This window comes from Anomaloglossus baeobatrachus, chromosome 6 (genome assembly GCF_048569485.1).
Source record: "Anomaloglossus baeobatrachus isolate aAnoBae1 chromosome 6, aAnoBae1.hap1, whole genome shotgun sequence".
In the NCBI taxonomy this organism is placed as follows: Eukaryota; Metazoa; Chordata; class Amphibia; order Anura; family Aromobatidae; genus Anomaloglossus; species Anomaloglossus baeobatrachus.
In genome coordinates, this window is record NC_134358.1 from 24,660,549 (window position 1) to 24,681,251 (window position 20,703).

At 50.8% G+C, this 20,703-nt stretch overlaps 1 protein-coding gene across 1 annotated transcript in view; it reads left to right on the top strand.

Moving 5' to 3' along the window:
- Nucleotides 1-20,703, top strand: part of TRAPPC9 (trafficking protein particle complex subunit 9) — a 707,343-nt gene that overhangs the window by 44,831 nt on the left and 641,809 nt on the right. The window contains exon 9 of the mRNA XM_075352837.1: nucleotides 2,458-2,601. Within this exon, the coding sequence (XP_075208952.1) occupies nucleotides 2,458-2,601 (144 nt within the window). The remainder of the gene's footprint in view (nucleotides 1-2,457; nucleotides 2,602-20,703) is intronic.

Below are 20,703 nucleotides of genomic sequence, written 5' to 3' on the forward strand. Positions count from 1 at the left end.
CGCACTGCCCACAGAGCATCTCACCCACTGCATCGCCCTGCTCCACACAGCCCCCACCACAGCCAGCACAGCCCCGCACCGCCCACAGAGCATCTCACCCACTGCACCGCCCTGCTCCACACAGCCCCCACCACAGCCAGCACAGCCCCGCACCGCCCACAGAGCATCTCACCCACTGCACCGCCCTGCTCCACACAGCCCCCACCACAGCCAGCACAGCCCCGCACTGCTGACAGAGCATCTCACCCGCCGCACCGCCCTGCTCCACACAACCCCCACCGCACTGCCAGCAGAGCATCTCACCCGCCGCACCGCCCTGCTCCACACAACCCCCACCGCAGCCAGCACAGCCCCGCACTGCTGACAGAGCATCTCACCCGCTGCACCGCCCTGCTCCACACAGCCCCCACCACAGCCAGCACAGCCCCGCACTGCCCACAGAACATCTCACTTGCTGCACCGCCCTGCTCCACACAGCCCCCACCACAGCCAGCACAGCCCCGCACTGCCGACAGAGCATCTCACCCGCTGCACCGCCCTGCTCCACACAGTCCCCACCGCAGCCAGCACAGCACCGCACTGCCCACAGAGCATCTCAATTGCTGCACCGCCCTGCTCCACACAACCCCCACCGCAGCCAGCACAGCACCGCACTGCTGACAGAGCATCTCACCCACTGCACCGCCCTGCTCCACACAACCCCCACTGCACTGCCAGCAGAGCATCTCACCCGCCGCACCGCCCTGCTCCACACAACCCCCACCGCAGCCAGCACAGCCCTGCACTGCTGACAGAGCATCTCACCCACTGCACCGCCCTGCTCCACACAACCCCCACTGCACTGCCAGCAGAGCATCTCACCCGCCGCACCGCCCTGCTCCACACAACCCCCACCGCAGCCAGTACAGCCCCGCACTGCTGACAGAGCATCTCACCCGCTGCACCGCCCTGCTCCACACAGCCCCCACCACAGCCAGCACAGCCCCGCACTGCCCACAGAACATCTCACTTGCTGCACCGCCCTGCTCCACACAGCCCCCACCACAGCCAGCACAGCCCCGCACTGCCGACAGAGCATCTCACCCGCTGCACCGCCCTGCTCCACACAGCCCCCACCACAGCCAGCACAGCCCCGCACTGCCGACAGAGCATCTCACCCGCTGCACCGCCCTGCTCCACACAACCCCCACTGCAGCCAGCACAGCCCCCATTCTCTACCACCCGGTAAGCCACATTCGCATTTTAAGACGCACCCCTCATTTTCCTCTCAAACATTTGGGAGGAAAACTACGTCTTATAATCCGAAAAATACTGGTAAACGAAATATAAATGCTTAGATGACAAAAATAAAAAAATAATTTGACCCCTAAGGGGTTATCCAGGACCAAAAATCAGAACATTTGAGGGTCCGATACCATGAACCTCGACTGATGAGCTGACATCACACCAGTCTACAGAGCTGTAACTCCACAGCGCCGTGCAGTGGACGTTCCTGGGTATTGCACTTCAGCTTCCATTAATTTCAATAATGAAAAAGGTTAAAAAGCAGGTAAATTTACTAAAAAAATAAAAGTACAACCAGAAGAAAAAAGCATAAGAAATAGGCTCCTTGTCCCTGTCGCCTCCTTTGTGCTTGTAGACATGTTTGTCCATAGACACCTGCGCACACAGATATTTCGGCAGCGTTCTCCGCACCCTATAATCTCACTTAGGAGCGTTTAATGTTCTTCCTTTGTCGGTGACATGAAAGCCTCCTCGTCCTCGGCTGCGTTCCCGTTTTTTTTTTTTTTTTTACGGCAGAAGTTGCTGAAGTATAAAAGCTTTTATAAATCTGCGTTTAATATTTTAATTTCATTTGGTGGTCGCCGGCAGCAAAGCTTTCAGCGTCGGCAGCGCGGCTCCTAATCTGTTTAAGAAGCAAAACAAAAGTGAGAAAAGGAAAAGAATGGCGAAATCTTCTCTGGTGCGACTCGGCCCGAGAGAGAGCGCAGCTCCGGAGAAAATTAATTCTGGATTATTGGGGTAGAGAAGTCGGATGGATGCTAAAATGCATTAAGACGTTCTGCACGGTGGAACTCAGCCAAGATGCGGGATATATACAGAAATTTAAGGAATAAATTGTATTACATATTTTTTATTTTTCATTTGCAGGATTTATTTAGTAGTTTATGTGAACATTAATTCCCATTTATTATCAGTTTACTCCCTGTTATCCTTTTCTGAAGAACCTAATTGACTTTATGCCTTGTAAAGATAAATTGAATGTGATAGCAGCTGGCAGCCACTAGGGGGAGCTCACTATTACCACTCAATTTAATAGAAACTGTATACATATGACGAGAGCTCCCCCTAGTGGTGGCTACAGACCTGAATGATTTTTATCATTGATCTACTTTATTGGTGCACAATCCTTAACGTTCTCCTATAGTCCTAGTCTGATTGACCTTCTGCTTCTAGGTGCACATCGAGGATGGGCAGCCGTGCAGATGCGGTTACTCCATGAGCTCGTATACGCTTCCCGGAGGATGGGCAACCCTGCCCTGTGTGTCCGGCATCTGTCCTTCCTCTTGCAGACCATGCTGGACTTTTTGTCTGACCAGGGTAAGTGTCAAACTCACTCCAAAAAGGCACCCTGACTAGTCCCACAGAATCAATAGAGTCGATATAAAATGAGTAGTTACACTGGAAAATCCATGGTGTGTAAGGAAAATTGGGGGAAAAAAGGATCCAGAGTTACAGCCTGTATTATACTTCATAGCTGCATTCACTATTCTGCTCGTGATGTTGCAGGCTGAAACTCCGGATCAGTACAGGATCAGTAATGTAATGTGACTGTACCAGCAGAATAGTGAGTGCAGCTCTGGAGTATAATACAGGAGGTAACTCAGGATTAGTACAGGATCAGTAATGTAATGTAACTGCACCAGCAGAATAGTGAGTGCAGCTCTGGAGTATAATACAGGAGGTAACTCAGGATCAGTACAGGATCAGTAATGTAATGTATGTACATAGTGACTCCACCAGCAGAATGGTGAGTGCAGCTCTGGAGTATGATACAGGAGGTAACTCAGGATCAGTACAGAATGAGTTATGTATGTACACAGTGACTCCACCAGCAGAATGGTGAGTGAAGCTCTGGAGTATGATACAGGATGTAACTCAGGATTAGTACAGGATCAGTAATGTAATGTATGTACACAGTGACTCCACCAGCAGAATATTGAGTGCAGCTCTGTAGTATAATACAGAAGGTAACTCAGGATCAGTAATGTAATGTATGTACACAGTGTCTGCACCAGCAGAATAGTGAGTGCAGCGCTGGAGTATAATACAGGAGGTAACTCAGGATCAGTAATGTAATGTATTTACACAGTGACTGCACCAGCAGAATAGTGAGTGCAGCTCTGGAGTATAATACAGGAGGTAACTCAGGATCAGTAATGTAATGTATGTACACAGTGACTGCAGCAGCAGAATAGTGAGTGCAGCTCTGGAGTATAATACAGGAGGTAACTCAGGATCAGTAATGTATGTACACAGTGACTGCACCAGCAGAATAGTGAGTGCAGCTCTGGAGTATAATACTGGAGGTAACTCAGGATCAGTAATGTAATGTATGTACACAGTGACTGCACCAGCAGAATAGTGAGTGCAGCTCTAGAGTATAATACAGGAGGTTACTCAGGATCAGTAATGTATGTACACAGTGACTGCACCAGCAGAATAGTGAGTGCAGCTCTGGAGTATAATACTGGAGGTAACTCTGGGTCAGTAATGTATGTACACAGTGACTGCACCAGCAGAATAGTGAGTGCAGCTCTGGAGTATAATACTGGAGGTAACTCAGGATCAGTAATGTAATGTATGTACACAGTGACTGCACCAGCAGAATAGTGACTGCAGCTCTGGAGTATAATACAGGAGGTAACTCAGGATCAGTAATGTAATGTATGTACACAGTGACTGCACCAGCAGAATAGTGAGTGCAGCTCTGGAGTATAATACAGGAGGTAACTCAGGATCAGTAATGTAATGTACACAGTGACTGCACCAGCAGAATAATGAGTGCAGCTCTGGAGTATAATACTTAAGTTGTGATGGTATTAACCCTATAAATGCGTCTGGCACTTTATAATGAGAATTTCCTTCGTTTCTTAGCTTGGTTTTGTTCTATATATTACGGCATTGTGAGTATCCGGTGCATGAAATGAAGGCGTTCAGGATGGTGCGGCCTCGACTCATTAGCGACGCTCGTCCCTTATTGTGAGGGCCGCGGCTTGTTCCCGTCAGGATAAATTAAGTCTCCAATTCCTCATGTTAAATTAAAAGGGAAATGAGCACAATGTGAGGATGGCGGCCTCCACCGTCTCTGGATTTGTGGTGTCACCGGCACAGACGTTTAGGGGCGGTCTCGGGATTTGCTCCGATGTCCTGCGTGATTCACGTGTTAGGAAATTGCCTAAGTAACAATTCCTCAATATATAAGGAAAGCCGCCTGCTGCTCCGCTGGTAATGCTGGGAGTAGTGATGCTTGTGCCGGGCTGCAGTGTATGGCACGGTCGCGGCTCCGGTCACCCCGGCTGTGATTGGCATGTGTGGCATTTCCTCCACAGACCGGCGTCTGCCCTCTGGACCGTCCTCTCCCCGCAGACGCTCCTCATATTTTATACTGTGAAACGCCAGAGCGACAGGATCATCAATCTCCAGACCGGCCGCGCTACACCACAGTAATGATCCACAGGGTGCCACGAGCCCCAGCACTCACCGACCTGCGCCGATTAACCCCTGCACTGTCTATAGAGGAAAACCTGCTCCTCACTTGTCTCTAGTTCCCTCCTGCCCTGTGATAGGTGTGTGTGTGCCCACCAGCATGCACTATATGGAAAAAGTATGTGCCCCCCGCCCATCCACCTCCCATCCTGCATCCATAGACATCAATATGGAGTCGCCCCTCTCCAGATAGAACGGCTCCCGCTCTTCTGGGAAGGATTTATACAGGATTTTGGGAGTTTTTGCTCCTTCATCCTCAAGAGTATTGTGCTATGACTCTGGTGTTGGGGGGAGGCCGGGATCACAATCCCCATTCTCTGTGCAGCGTCATCTTCTCCCCCTCCATGTCTGGATGGAGCTCGTGCACTGGGCAAAGTCATGGGGAACAGAGAAGGGTCTCCCCCAAACTGCTCCCACAAATCCGGAAGCTACAATTGTCCACAATGTCTTGTGCTGAATCATTAATATTTCCCTTCATTGGCACTAGGAGGCTGCGGCCGCCCCCTGATAACAGCCCCGAGCATCCTCCTCCAGTACAGCGGCACAATGCAGTCAGGGGGTAACATCCTCCATCACCAAACTCACACTGCTCCATCAGATGTAGATAGAGCAGTGTGATCCGTCCCTGCACAAAACCACATCTTCCCCAGAGTCCAGTGGTGGCAGCTTTACACCCCTTTATCCGATGCTCAGCATTGTGCTTGGTGATGTACGGCTCGGCATTGTGCTTGGTGATGTACGGCTCGGCATTGTGCTTGGTGATGTACGGCTCGGCATTGTGCTTGGTGATGTATGGCTCGGCATTGTGCTTGGTGATGTATGGCTCGGCATTGTGCTTGGTGATGTATGGCTCGGCATTGTGCTTGGTGATGTACGGCTCGGCATTGTGCTTGGTGATGTACGGCTCGGCATTGTGCTTGGTGATGTATGGCTCGGCATTGTGCTTGGTGATGTACGGCTCGGCATTGTGCTTGGTGATGTACGGCTCGGCATTGTGCTTGGTGATGTATGGCTCGGCATTGTGCTTGGTGATGTACGGCTCGGCATTGTGCTTGGTGATGTACGGCTCGGCATTGTGCTTGGTGATGTATGGCTCGGCATTGTGCTTGGTGATGTATGGCTCGGCATTGTGCTTGGTGATGTATGGCTCGGCATTGTGCTTGGTGATGTATGGCTCGGCATTGTGCTTGGTGATGTACGGCTCGGCATTGTGCTTGGTGATGTACGGCTCGGCATTGTGCTTGGTGATGTATGGCTCGGCATTGTGCTTGGTGATGTACGGCTCGGCATTGTGCTTGGTGATGTACGGCTCGGCATTGTGCTTGGTGATGTATGGCTCGGCATTGTGCTTGGTGATGTACGGCTCGGCATTGTGCTTGGTGATGTACGGCTCGGCATTGTGCTTGGTGATGTATGGCTCGGCATTGTGCTTGGTGATGTACGGCTCGGCATTGTGCTTGGTGATGTACGGCTCTGCATTGTGCTTGGTGATGTATGGCTCGGCATTGTGCTTGGTGATGTACGGCACGGCATTGTGCTTGGTGATGTACGGCTCAGCATTGTGCTTGGGGATGTACGGTTCAGCATTGTGCTTGGGGATGTATGGCTCAGCATTGTGCTTGGGGATGTACGGTTCAGCATTGTGCTTGGTGATGTACGGCTCGGCATTGTGCTTGGTGATGTATGGCTCAGCATTGTGCTTGGGGATGTACGGTTCAGCATTGTGCTTGGTGATGTATGGCTCAGCATTGTGCTTGGGGATGTATGGCTCAGCATTGTGCTTGGTGATGTATGGCTCAGCATTGTGCTTGGTGATGTACGGCTCGGCATTGTGCTTGGTGATGTACGGCTCGGCATTGTGCTTGGTGATGTACGGCTCGGCATTGTGCTTGGTGATGTACAGCTCGGCATTGTGCTTGGTGATGTACGGCTCGGCATTGTGCTTGGTGATGTATGGCTCGGCATTGTGCTTGGTGATGTATAGCTCAGCATTGTGCTTGGTGATGTATAGCTCAGTCCCCCATCCTGTGCCCTTTCCTATTACCATATATTGTCCCTCATCATAAGACACTTTCTGTAATAAAGTCCTCCATCCTGAGCCCCTTCCTGGTATGTCATCCATCCTGAACCCTTTTCTGATATAGTGTCCCCATCCTGGGCTCCTTCTAGCTATAATGACCCCCATCCGAAGCCCTTTCCTATTTTATTGTCCACCATTATATGACCCTTTGAGGTATAATGTCCCCCACCCTGGGCCCCTTCGTAGTATAATGTACTCCATCCTTAGGCTTTTCCTGGTATATTATATCCCATCCTGAGGCCCTTCCTGGTATAATGTCCTCCATCCTGGGTCCTTTCCTGGTATAATGTCCTCCATCCTGGGTCCTTTCCTGGTATAATGTCCTCCATCCTGGGCCCCTTCCTTGTATAATGTCCTCCATCCTGGGCCCTTTCCTGGTATAATGTCCTTCATCCTGGGTTCCTTCTTGGTATGATGTCCCCCATTCTGCGCCCTTTCCAATTACCATATATTGTCCCTCATCATAAGACCCTTTCTGGTATAAAGTCCTCCATCCTGAGCCCCTTCCTGGTATGTCATCCATCCTGAGTCCTTTTCTGATATGGTGTCCCAATCCTGGGCTCCTTCTTCTATAATGACCCCCATCCGGAGCCCTTTTCTATTATATTGTTCACCATCATAAGACCATGTGTGGCATAAAGTCCCCCACCCTGGGCCTCTTCGTAGTATAAGGTACTCCATCCTTTGCCTTTTCCTGGTATATTATCTCCCATCCTGAGGCCTTTCCTGGTATAATGTCGTTCATCATCAGCTCCTTCCTGGTATAATGTCCTTCATCCTGGGCCCCTTCCTCGTATAATGTCCTTCATCCTGGGCCCCTTCCTGGTATAATGTCCTTCATCTTCGGCCCCTTCCTGGTTTAATGTCCTCCATCCTTGGCCCCTACCTGGTATAATGTCCGCCATCCTGGGCCCCTTCCTGGTATAATGTCCGCCATCCTGGGCCCCTTCCTGGTATAATGTCCGCCATCCTGGGCCCCTTCCTGGTATAATGTCCGCCATCCTGGGCCCCTTCCTGGTATAATGTCCGCCATCATGGGCCCCTTCCTGGTATAATGTCTGCCATCCTGGGCCCCTTCCTTGTATAATGTCCTCCATCCTGGGCCCCTTCCTTTTATAATGTCCTCTATCCTTGGCCCCTTCCTGGTTTAATGTCCTTCATCCTGAGCCCCTTCCTGGTATACTGTTCTCCATCATGAGCCCCTTAAAATGATATTGCCCTTCATTCTTCTCCTTTTCTCCAACGAATTAAAAAAAAAAAATAAAACGCAAAAAAAATTCTTCTTACTTTCCGCCGCTCACAGGAAGTACAGCGTCCTATTGTATAGCCGGCGCAGGAGCCAGCAACTGACTTCTGTTTGCCCGCCACTGCGCATGACGTCACTGTGTCTTGTGACTGGCACGCCAACGTCATCTGCTGACCTCTGATTGGCCGTTGGTGTGTATTGCAGTGCAGGGAGACTACAGGTCTCTGCACCTCAATATATTTCAACTGAATGTGCATCCTCGAACACACATCCAGCTTAAATAGGCGCTGGTGTCGGTGCCTCCCCCCCCCCCCCAATTGTTGTCATGCCCTCCTTAACCACGGTATTACTCTGATTAGGGCTGTCCCTTCATTTACCTGTATTATTCGGACTGTCTCTCCAGTGATATCTATTATTGGATGTATCTCCATGTACATCAGACGTCTCTGCATCACTTGACTGTTGCTCGGTATCTGTCTCGTGCGGTGACTGCGGCCCCTGCGTGTGCCGGCGGCGGACAGTTTTGTGCAGGTAGCCATCCCCTCTCCTGTGCGCTGCCGGCCGCTCTCTGTTTTTTCCTCTTGATCCCTTTCTTGTTCTTCGCTCACGTCGAGCCGCTCGCTGCGCGCAGATAAAACCTCTTTGTGGAGAGAACAGTCGTCGCCTCCTGTAATCTCGTCCGCGGATCTTTTACACACAATCTTCTTGTATCTTGTTTTCGCCTGTTTTTTATGTTTTCCCTCCAGAGGAAAAGTTCTATTTGTTTTCAACCGCTTACATCAGAATGAGCTCATCGCGTCCCTGGGGCGGATGATTCAGAGAGTCCCGACTTCCAAAAATCATAGACCTGGCAGGAAAACGTCACCGGGTCGTAGAATGTTGTGTAATAGAATCTCAAATTGTAAATTAGACTTTTGTAAAAGTTTTTCTAACATATGTGTCTGAAGACTCCAAGATGGGTCTCCAAACTGTCTTTTGAATGTATTGCCAGGGTTCTTGGAGCAGGAGGCCTACGCCTGTCACTCATATGTCTGTATTGCCAGGGTGCTTGGAGCAGGAGGCCTACACCTGTCACTCATGTGTTTGTATTGCCAGGGTGCTTGGAGCAGGAGGCCTACACCTGTCACTCATGTGTTTGTATTGCCAAGGTTCTTGGAGCATGAGGCCTACACCTGTCACTCATGTGTCTGTATTGCCAGGGTTCTTGGAGCAGGAGGCCTCCACCTGTCACTCATGTGTCTGTATTGCCAGGGTTCTTGGAGCAGGAAGCCTACACCTGTCACTCATGTGTCTGTATTGCCAGGGTTCTTGGAGCAGGAGGCCTACGCCTGTCACTCATGTGTTTGTATTGCCAGGGTTCTTGGAGCAGGAGGCCTACGCCTGTCACTCGTGTCTGTATTGCCAGGGTTCTTGGAGCAGGAGGCCTACGCCTGTCACTCATATGTCTGTATTGCCAGGGTTCTTGGAGCAGGAGGCCTACGCCTGTCACTCATGTGTTTGTATTGCCAGGGTTCTTGGAGCAGGAGGCCTACGCCTGTCACTCATGTGTTTGTATTGCCAGGGTTCTTGGAGCAGGAGGGCTACGCCTGCCACTCATGTGTCTGTATTGCCAGGGTTCTTGGAGCAGGAGGCCTACGCCTGTCACTCATGTGTCTGTATTGCCAGGGTTCTTGGAGCAGAAGGCTTACGCCTGTCACTCATATGTCTGTATTGCCATGGTTCTTGGAGCAGGAGGCCTACGCCTGTCACTCATGTGTTTGTATTGCCAGGGTTCTTGGAGCAGGAGGCCTACGCCTGTCACTCATGTGTTTGTATTGCCAGGGTTCTTGGAGCAGGAGGCCTACACCTGTCACTCATGTGTCTGTATTGCCAGGGTTCTTGGAGCAGGAGGCCTACGCCTGTCACTCATATGTCTGTATTGCCAGGGTTCTTGGAGCAGGAGGCCTACGCCTCTCACTCATGTCTCTGTATTGCCAGGGTTCTTGGAGCAGGAGGCCTACGCCTGTCACTCATGTGTCTGTATTTCCAGGGTTCTTGGAGCAGGAGGCCTACGCCTGTCACTTATGTGTCTGTATTGCCAGGGTTCTTGGAGCAGGAGGCCTACGCCTGTCACTCACGTGTCTGTATTGCCAGGGTTCTTGGAGCATGAGGCCTACACCTGTCACTCATGTGTCTGTATTGCCAGGGTTCTTGGAGCAGGAGGCCTACACCTGTCACTCATGTGTCTGTATTGCCAGGGTTCTTGGAGCAGGAGGCCTACGCCTGTCACTCATGTGTCTGTATTGCCAGGGTTCTTGGAGCAGGAGGCCTACGCCTGTCACGCATGTGTCTGTATTGCCAGGGTTCTTGGAGCAGGAGGCCTACGCCTGTCACTCATGTGTCTGTATTGCCAGGGTTCTTGGAGCAGGAGGCCTACGCCTGTCACTCACGTGTCTGTATTGCCAGGGTTCTTGGAGCAGGAGGCCTACGCCTGTCACTCATGTGTCTGTATTGCCAGGGTTCTTGGAGCAGGAGGCCTACGCCTGTCACTCATGTGTCTGTATTGCCAGGGTTCTTGGAGCAGGAGGCCTACGCCTGTCACTCATGTGTCTGTATTGCCAGGATTCTTGGAGCAGGAGACCTACACCTGTCACTCATGTGTCTGTATTGCCAGGGTTCTTGGAGCAGGAGGCCTACGCCTGTCACTCACGTGTCTGTATTGCCAGGGTTCTTGGAGCAGGAGGCCTACGCCTGTCACTCACGTGTCTGTATTGCCAGGGTTCTTGGAGCAGGAGGCCTACGCCTGTCACTCATATGTCTGTATTGCCAGGGTTCTTGGAGCAGGAGGCCTACGCCTGTCACTCGTGTCTGTATTGCCAGGGTTCTTGGAGCAGGAGGCCTACACCTGTCACTCATGTGTTTGTATTGCCAGGGTTCTTGGAGCAGGAGGCCTATGCCTGTCACTCATGTGCCTGTATTGCCAGGGTTCTTGGAGCAGGAGGCCTACGCCTGTCACTCATGTGTCTGTATTGCCAGGGTTCTTAGAGCAGGAGGCCTACGCCTGTCACTCATGTGTCTGTATTGCCAGGGTTCTTGGAGCAGGAGGCCTACGCCTGTCAAGCATGTGTCTGTATTGCCAGGGTTCTTGGAGCAGGAAGCCTACACCTGTCACTCATGTGTCTGTATTGCCAGGGTTCTTGGAGCAGGAGGCCTACGCCTGTCACTCATGTGTCTGTATTGCCAGGGTTCTTGGAGCAGGAGGGCTACGCCTGTTACTCATATGTCTGTATTGCCAGGGTTCTTGGAGCAGGAGCCCTACGCCTGTCACTCATGTGTTTGTATTGCCAGGGTTCTTGGAGCAGGAGGCCTACGCCTGTCACTCATGTGTCTGTATTGCCAGGATTCTTGGAGCAGGAGGCCTACGTCTGTCACTCATGTGTCTGTATTGCCAGGGTTCTTGGAGCAGGAGGCCTACGCCTGTCACTCATGTGTCTGTATTGCCAGGGTTCTTGGAGCAGGAGGCCTACGCCTGTCACTCATGTGTCTGTATTGCCAGGGTTCTTGGAGCAGGAGGCCTACGCCTGTCACTCATGTGTCTGTATTGCCAGGGTTCTTGGAGCAGGAGGCTCCAATTTTGGAAGTAATAATTTTTAATAATTATTAATAATAATAAATTTTAAATGTAAATACATTTTAAATATATATATTTAAAATTTATTATTATTATATATATAATAAAATAATATTTAAGCTTATGAAGATCATGTCACTGTCACACTTGACAGTCTTGTGTTTTCCGGCTGTAGAAGGTGACTGTAGGATAGCGAGGAACAGGGGCTCCTATAATGTCCCTCACTCACTCACTCTTTTTTTTATGTATTTTTTATGTATGTATACATGTGATGCCCCTGTTTTCTAGTCATACTGCCAGTTGGCGGTCATTATTTTTAAACAATAAAATTTGTTATTTTTGACCTAATTGTTTTTTTCTTAGAATTTTATTGTTCTTAAAATATGGTGCCTCCTCTATTTCCCGTAGGTCTACTACATCCATATGACCCACACACAATTATGGCATATGCATTTGCCATTTAACGCTGTAATACTTATTGTGTTGTGTACGGTCGTTTTTCTGTTATCAATTTCTGTATGTCCCTCACTCTAGAAGACTCTAGGCTATCCCTAACCTCCGTATTACCCCTGATGGTGGAGATGCCGGAGTCCCATGCCTTACTATTCTCCTGACCAGAACTAGACTGTTCCTCAGTCCCCCAGGGAAGGAATGAGCAGGAGTGTGATGGCAACACAGATATAGACAGATGGAAAAAGCAAAACTCAGACACACTGCAAACTCACAGTGGCAAACAGTAAGAAACTAAGGCGAAAAGCAAGAGAAGTAAGGCAGCAACAAAAGGACAACACAACCACTCAACAATGAAATACTACAGCCACCAGTGAGTCTGGATCACAACACCTCACCAGACCAGTATAGAGAAGCTATAGCTGGCATTGAAGGAAGCGTGCAGCCAGCATATATAGGAGGGAAGCAAACATGAATGGCTCACCCAAAGCATGTGATCAAAGGAGACTAACAAGCAGACTATCAGAGATTAACTCTTGCTACCCTGCCTATGAACTACAAGTCTGTGGGGCTACGCTCTAATTCTACCATAGGCATCCTATATGTGTGTCAGGGGGCTCAGGATGAACATTGCTGTCACTTACTGCCTTATAGAGGAATGTCTCAGGCAGCCTGGGTATCTTGTGTAATCTCTGGGTGCCCCGGATCACCTTTTTAGGAGGATTTTTCTATGCGTAGCACAATTCCCTTTTCTTTGGAAATACTTGACATTTGACTACGTTGCCTCTCACGCACGAGGTTTGTTATTTCGCTGCTCGGATCGGCTCCTTTCCTTTTGTCTTTAGCAGCTGGATCGTTTTGTGCTTTTGCATTGAGTTGCGCTGCTTTATTCAGCATAAAGAAAAATCTATAAATTTTGAGAAATAAAAAAAAAACAACAAACAAAAAAGTATTGTTGACGCTCGGAGCCGGCGGCGAGTGAGGCGGGTGCTCGGCGGTAACTATAGACTGTCTACATATCCAGAGATCAATGCATCAGGACATAACCGGCGCCGGTAAAGTTCTGGCGCTGCACCAAACCCACAACAGTTCTGAACTGAAGTTGTACCAAAAGGCTGCAATCTCCAGTTTCATTCATTCATTCATTCATTCATTCATTCATTCATTTATTCATTCATTCATTCATTCATTCATTCATTCATTTATTCATTCATTCATTCATTCAGTCCCCCCTGATATGAGGTTTGCAAACAGCTCCATGTTTAAAACTTGTATTGAAGGGTTTGTACCGAGTTGTGAAGTTTTCCTTCTCTTCCTTTGAGAATCAATGGAGCGTAATGTTCAACCTTCTCTCTACTCTTCAGATCTTTCTGGATCCAGTGGTCGGATCTCCAGAGATCAAGATGTAATCCACTATCCTAAGGATGGAAGATTACCTGTGTCTAAGCTCGGTGTGGCCAGGATACTGCTGCTGGCATTAGCGCTCACTGATCAGTACAGCTTCATTCCTGCACTGGTTTTCCCCTTCTACAGCTTATACGTTTCTCCCCTGTAGAGATGGCGGCACTGAGGCTTCATGTGTGCGCGAGTCCTCCTCCTCCTGCAGATTCTGCCATGGATCCTCTCCTCCCCTCCTCCTGCAGATTCTGCCATGGGTCCTCTCCTCGCCTCCTCCTGCAGATTCTGCCATGGGTCCTCTCCTCGCCTCCTCCTGCAGATTCTGACATGGGTCCTCTCCTCGCCTCCTCCTGCAGATTCTGCCATGGGTCCTCTCCTCTCCTCCTCCTGCAGATTCTGCCATGGGTCCTCTCCTCTCCTCCTCCTGCAGATTCTGCCATGGGTCCTCTCCTCTCCTCCTCCTGCAGATTCTGCCATGGGTCCTCTCCTCTCCTCCTCCTGCAGATTCTGCCATGGGTCCTCTCCTCCTCCTGCAGATTCTGCCATGGGTCCTCTCCTCTCCTCCTCCTGCAGATTCTGCCATTGGTCCTCTCCTCTCCTCCTCCTGCAGATTTTGCCATGGGTCCTCTCCTCTCCTCCTCCTGCAGATTCTGCCATGGGTCCTCTCCTCTCCTCCTCCTGCAGATTCTGCCATGGGTCCTCTCCTCTCCTCCTCCTGCAGATTCTGCCATGGGTCCTCTCCTCTCCTCCTCCTGCAGATTCTGCCATGGGTCCTCTCCTCTCCTCCTCCTGCAGATTCTGCCATGGGTCCTCTCCTCTCGTGCTCCTGCAGATTCTGCCATGGGTCCTCTCCTCCCCTCCTCCTGCAGATTCTGGCATGGATCCTCTCCTCTCCTCCTCCTGCAGATTCTGCCATGGGTCCTCTCCTCCCCTCCTCCTGCAGATTCTGCCACAGATCCTCTTTTTTTCGTTTTACTGATTTTGTCCTTTCCTCCTTCTGTAGATTCTGCTATGGATCCTGTCCTCTCCTTTTACTGATTCTGTCTTCTGCCACGGATCTTCTCCTCTCCTTTTACTGATTCTGTCTTTTCCTCCTTCTGTAGATTCTGCTATGGATCCTCTCCTCTCCTTTTACATTCAGTCTTTTCCTCCTCCTGCAGATTCTCACATAGGTCCTCTTCTCTCCTTTTTTTATTTTGTTTTTTTCCTCCTCCTGCAGATTCTGCCACGTGTCCTCTCCTCTCCTTTTACTGGTTCAGTTTTTCCCTCCTCCTCCTGCAGATTCTGCCATCTGTTCTCTCTTTATGCTGCACCTGCCTGTTTGATTCCTCTTCCTCTGCAGCCATGGATTTTCGATACTTCCCCACCCCACAGTTTGTGCCTGTGAGATTTCCCCTTCTCCGTCAGATTCTCTCATTTGTTCACGTTTCGGCCTCTGTGACTCCGCAAGGCTCATGTTGGTGCCCACCTTTCCTTCTCTGAACAATCATTCTTACAGACCCCTCCAATCAGTCTGAAGGGGGCTTCAACAGTGAAAATAACATTGCGTGGAGTTCAGGGCTTGGACTGCAGAGGACGGGGGTAAAATTATTTTCTCTGATGAAGCCCCCTTCAGACTGTTTGGGACATCTAGAAGTTTGATTGTCCATAAAGGAAGAGGTGAACGCAGCCATGATTCCTGTGTCTGCCAACAGCGAAGCCCCCTGAGACCATTCATGTGTGGGGGCTTCTCATCCATGGAGGGGGTCACTCACAATATGTGGGGGCTTCTCATCCATGGAGGGCGCTTACTCACAATATGTGGGGGCTTCTCATCCATGGAAGGGTCACTCACAATGTGTGGGGGCTTCTCATCCATGGAGGGGGTCACTCACAATATGTGGGGGCTTCTCATCCATGGAGGGGGTCACTCACAATATGTGGGGGCTTCTCATCCATGCAGGGGGTCACTCACAATATGAGGGGGCTTCTCATACATGTAAGTGTCACTCACAATATGTGGGGGCTTCTCATCCATGGAGGGGGTCACTCACAATATGTGGGGGCTTCTCATCTATGGAGGGGGTCACTCACAATTTGGGGGGCTTCTCATCCATGGAGGGGGTCACTCACAATATGTGGGGGCTTCTCATCCATGGAGGGACTCATTCACAATATGTGGGGGCTTCTCATCCATGTAAGGGTCACTCACAATATGTGGGGGCTTCTCATCTATGGAGGGGGTCACTCACAATATGTGGGGGCTTCTCATCCATGGAGGGGGGCATTCACAATATGAGGGGGCTTCTCATCCATGGAGGGGGTCACTCACAATATGTGGGGGCTTCTCATCTATGGAGGGGGTCACTCACAATATGTGGGGGCTTCTCATCCATGGAGGGGGTCACTCACAATATGTGGGGGCTTCTCATTTATGGAGGGGGTCACTCACAATATGTGGGGGCTTCTCATCCATGGAGAGGGTCATTCACAATGTGTGGGGGCTTCTCATCCATGGAGGGGGTCACTCACAATATGTGGGGGCTTCTCATCCATGTAAGGGTCACTCACTATATGTGGGGGCTTCTCATCTATGGAGGGGGTCACTCACAATATGTGGGGGCTTCTCATCCATGGAGGGGGGCATTCACAAAATGAGGGGGCTTCTCATCCATGGAGGGCGCTTACTCACAATATGTGGGGGCTTCTCATCTATGGAGGGCTCACTCACAATGTGTGGGGGCTTCTCATCCATGGAGGGGGGCATTCACAATATGTGGGGGCTTCTCATCCATGGAGGGGCTCATTCACAATATGTGGGGGCTTCTCATCCATGGAGGGGGGCATTCACAATATGAGGGGGCTTCTCATCCATGGAGGGGGTCACTCACAATATGTGGGGACTTCTCATCCATGGAGGGACTCATTCACAATATGTGGGGGCTTCTCATCCATGTAAGGGTCACTCACAATATGTGGGGGCTTCTCATCTATGGAGGGGGTCACTCACAATATGTGGGGGCTTCTCATCCATGGAGGGGGGCATTCACAATATGAGGGGGCTTCTCATCCATGTAAGGGTCACTCACAATATGTGGGGGCTTCTCATCCATGGAGGGGGTCACTCACAATATGTGGGGGCTTCTCATCTATGGAGGGGGTCACTCACAATTTGGGGGGCTTCTCATCCATGGAGGGGGTCACTCACAATATGTGGGGGCTTCTCATCCATGGAGGGACTCATTCACAATATGTGGGGGCTTCTCATCCATGTAAGGGTCACTCACAATATGTGGGGGCTTCTCATCTATGGAGGGGGTCACTCACAATATGTGGGGGCTTCTCATCCATGGAGGGGGGCATTCACAATATGAGGGGGCTTCTCATCCATGGAGGGGGTCACTCACAATATGTGGGGGCTTCTCATCTATGGAGGGGGTCACTCACAATATGTGGGGGCTTCTCATCCATGGAGGGGGTCACTCACAATATGTGGGGGCTTCTCATTTATGGAGGGGGTCACTCACAATATGTGGGGGCTTCTCATCCATGGAGAGGGTCATTCACAATGTGTGGGGGCTTCTCATCCATGGAGGGACTTATTCACAATATGTGGGGGCTTCTCATCTATGGAGGGGGTCACTCACAATATGTGGGGGCTTCTCATCCATGTAAGGGTCACTCACTATATGTGGGGGCTTCTCATCTATGGAGGGGGTCACTCACAATATGTGGGGGCTTCTCATCCATGGAGGGGGGCATTCACAAAATGAGGGGGCTTCTCATCCATGGAGGGCGCTTACTCACAATATGTGGGGGCTTCTCATCTATGGAGGGCTCACTCACAATGTGTGGGGGCTTCTCATCCATGGAGGGGGGCATTCACAATATGTGGGGGCTTCTCATCCATGGAGGGGCTCATTCACAATATGTGGGGGCTTCTCATCCATGGAGGGGGGCATTCACAATATGAGGGGGCTTCTCATCCATGGAGGGGGTCACTCACAATATGTGGGGACTTCTCATCCATGGAGGGACTCATTCACAATATGTGGGGGCTTCTCATCCATGTAAGGGTCACTCACAATATGTGGGGGCTTCTCATCTATGGAGGGGGTCACTCACAATATGTGGGGGCTTCTCATCCATGGAGGGGGGCATTCACAATATGAGGGGGCTTCTCATCCATGGAGGGGGTCACTCACAATATGTGGGGACTTCTCATCCATGTAAGGGTCACTCACAATATGTGGGGGCTTCTCATCCATGGAGGGGGGCATTCACAATATGAGGGGGTTTCTCATCCATGGAGGGGGTCACTCACAATATGTGGGGGCTTCTCATCTATGGAGGGGGTCACTCACAATTTGGGGGGGGCTTCTCATCCATGGAGGGGCTCACTCACAATATGTGGGGGCTTCTCATCCATGGAGGGACTCATTCACAATATGTGGGGGCTTCTCATCCATGTAAGGGTCACTCACAATATGTGGGGGCTTCTCATCCATGGGGGGGTCACTCACAATATGTGGGGGCTTCTCATCCATGGAGGGGGGCATTCACAATATGAGGGGGCTTCTCATCCATGGAGGGGGGCATTCACAATATGAGGGGGTTTCTCATCCATGGAGGGGGTCACTCACAATATGTGGGGGCTTCTCATCCATGAAGGGGGGCATTCACAATATGAGGGGGTTTCTCATCCATGGAGGGGGTCACTCACAATATGTGGGGGCTTCTCATCCATGAAGGGGGTCACTCACTATATGTGGGGGCTTCTCATCCATGGAGGGGTCACTCACAATGTGTGTGGGCTTCTCATCCAAGGAGGGGGGTCACTCACAATATGTGGGGTTTTCTCGTCCTTGAACGGGGCAACCAAGGGGACCTTCAGGATGTGTCCGGATAACCATCGTCCCCCTGCGACCGCATTATGGGAGGTCAGTGAGAGGCCGTACATGTGAGCACCGGTGATCGCCCCTCTGTCAGCGATTGATTGCATAATGATGGCTGTGGCTGCTGCTATTAAAGGAAGATGCCAGCCGTGTAGCACAGCCACCTTCTCCCTGGTACGATGCGAGTGCCGCTCCATATATGTGACTTACAATTGTCATCTGGGAAGGGGTTAAAAATATGAATTGCAAAACATGGCTTCCTTCTTGCAGTCTCAGCGCCACCCCTGTCTGCAGGTTATGAGCGGTATTGCAGCTCAGCAGAATTAAATTAAATGGAGCTTAGCTGCAATACTAGTCACAACCATGCTGAGGAGGGGCGCTGTTTCTGGAACAACATCCAGCTGGGAGCTTTTATGAAGCGATGCTTGGAGTGATGTCCTCTGCCCCCGCGTCCGCTCTCATTGCCCGGATCTGAGGCTTCCAGTTTCGGAGCCGTCTCCCTTACACTCACCTGCCTCCTAATTGTCCGCAATTAGACACTTCACTTCCTCGCCTCCTGTCGCTTAAATCAATGGAGCCCATTAGGCTTCTACCAAGCGTCCTTCCGAGCCGTCCTCTGACTGGCGTCCAAATGGGGGGTTATTTTTAGGCGTTAATTAATCCTCATCTGGGACTGGGACACTTTGCTGAACTCTTCCAGGGGGGGGGGGGGGATGGGGACGCGTCTCCATCCCGACCTTAATGTCGTAGGTCATTGCATCTTCACCATCCATCAAAAGTGATGTCACTATGAGAAGATCGGAGGCAATACGCCTTGTGGTGTGGCACCAGTCCAACAGCAGCACAGAGTATGTTAGGAAAGGGGTCCCAGCAGCACAGAGGTTTTCAGAAGAGGGCTCCCAGCAGCACAGAGTATTTTAGAAAAGGGGTCCCAACAGCACAGAGCGGAAAGAACAGGGTACCAATAGCACAGGGTATTTTAGAAGAGGGGTCCCAATAGCACACGGTAGAAATAACAGGGTCCCAGCAGCACAGAGTATTTCAGAAGAGGGGTCCCAGCAGCACAGAGTATTTTAGAAGAGGGAGTCCCAATAGCACACGGTAGAAATAACAGGGTCCAAGCAGCACAGAGTATTTAAAAAGAGGGGGTCCCAGCAGTACCCGGCAGACATAACAGGGTCCCAGCAGCACAGAGTATTTCAGAAGAGGGGTCCCAGCAGCATACAGCAGAATAACAGGGTCCCAGCAGCACAGAGTATTTCAGAAGAGGGGTCCCAGCAGCATACGGCAGAATAACAGGGTCCCAGCAGCACAGAGTGTTTCAGAAGAGGGGTCCCAGGAGCATACGGCAGAATAACAGGGTCCCAGCAGCACAGAGTATTTCAGAAGAGGGGTCCCAGCAGCATACGGCAGAATAACAGGGTCCCAGCAGCACAGAGTTTTTCAGAAAAGGGGTCCCAGCAGCACAGAGCATTTCAGAAGAGGGGTCCCAGCAGCACAGAGTATTTCAGAAGAGGGGTCCCAGGAGCATACGGCAGAATAACAGGGTCCCAGCAGCACAGAGTATTTCAGAAAAGGGGTCCCTGCAGCACAGAGTATTTCAGAAGAGGGGTCCCAGCAGCACAGAGTATTTCAGAAGAGGGGTCCCAGCAGCACAGAGTATTTCAGAAGAGGGGTCCCAGGAGCATACGGCAGAATAACAGGGTCCCAGCAGCACAGAGTATTTCAGAAAAGGGGTCCCAGCAGCACAGAGTATTTCAGAAGAGGGGTCCCAGCAGCACAGAGTATTTCAGAAGAGGGGTCCCAGGAGCATACGGCAGAATAACAGGGTCCCAGCAGCACAGAGTATTTCAGAAGAGGGGTCCCAGCAGCACACGGGAGAAATAACAGGGTATCAGCAGCACAGAGTATTTCAGAAGAGGGGTCCCAGCAGCACAGAGTACTTCAGAAGAGGGATCCCAGCAGCACATGGTGGAAATAACAGGGTCAAAGCAGCACAGAGTATTTCAGAAGAGGTGTCCCAACAGCACATGGTAGACATAACAGGGTCCCAGCAGCACAGAGGTTTTCAGAAGAGGGGTCCCAGGAGCATACGGCAGAATAACAGGGTCCTAGCAGCACAGAGTATTTCAGAAGAGGGGTCCCAGCAGCACAGAGTATTTCAGAAGAGGGGTCCCAGGAGCATACGGCAGAATAACAGGGTCCCAGCAGCACAGAGTATTTCAGAAGAGGGGTCCCAGCAGCACGCGGGAGAAATAACAGGGTATCAGCAGCA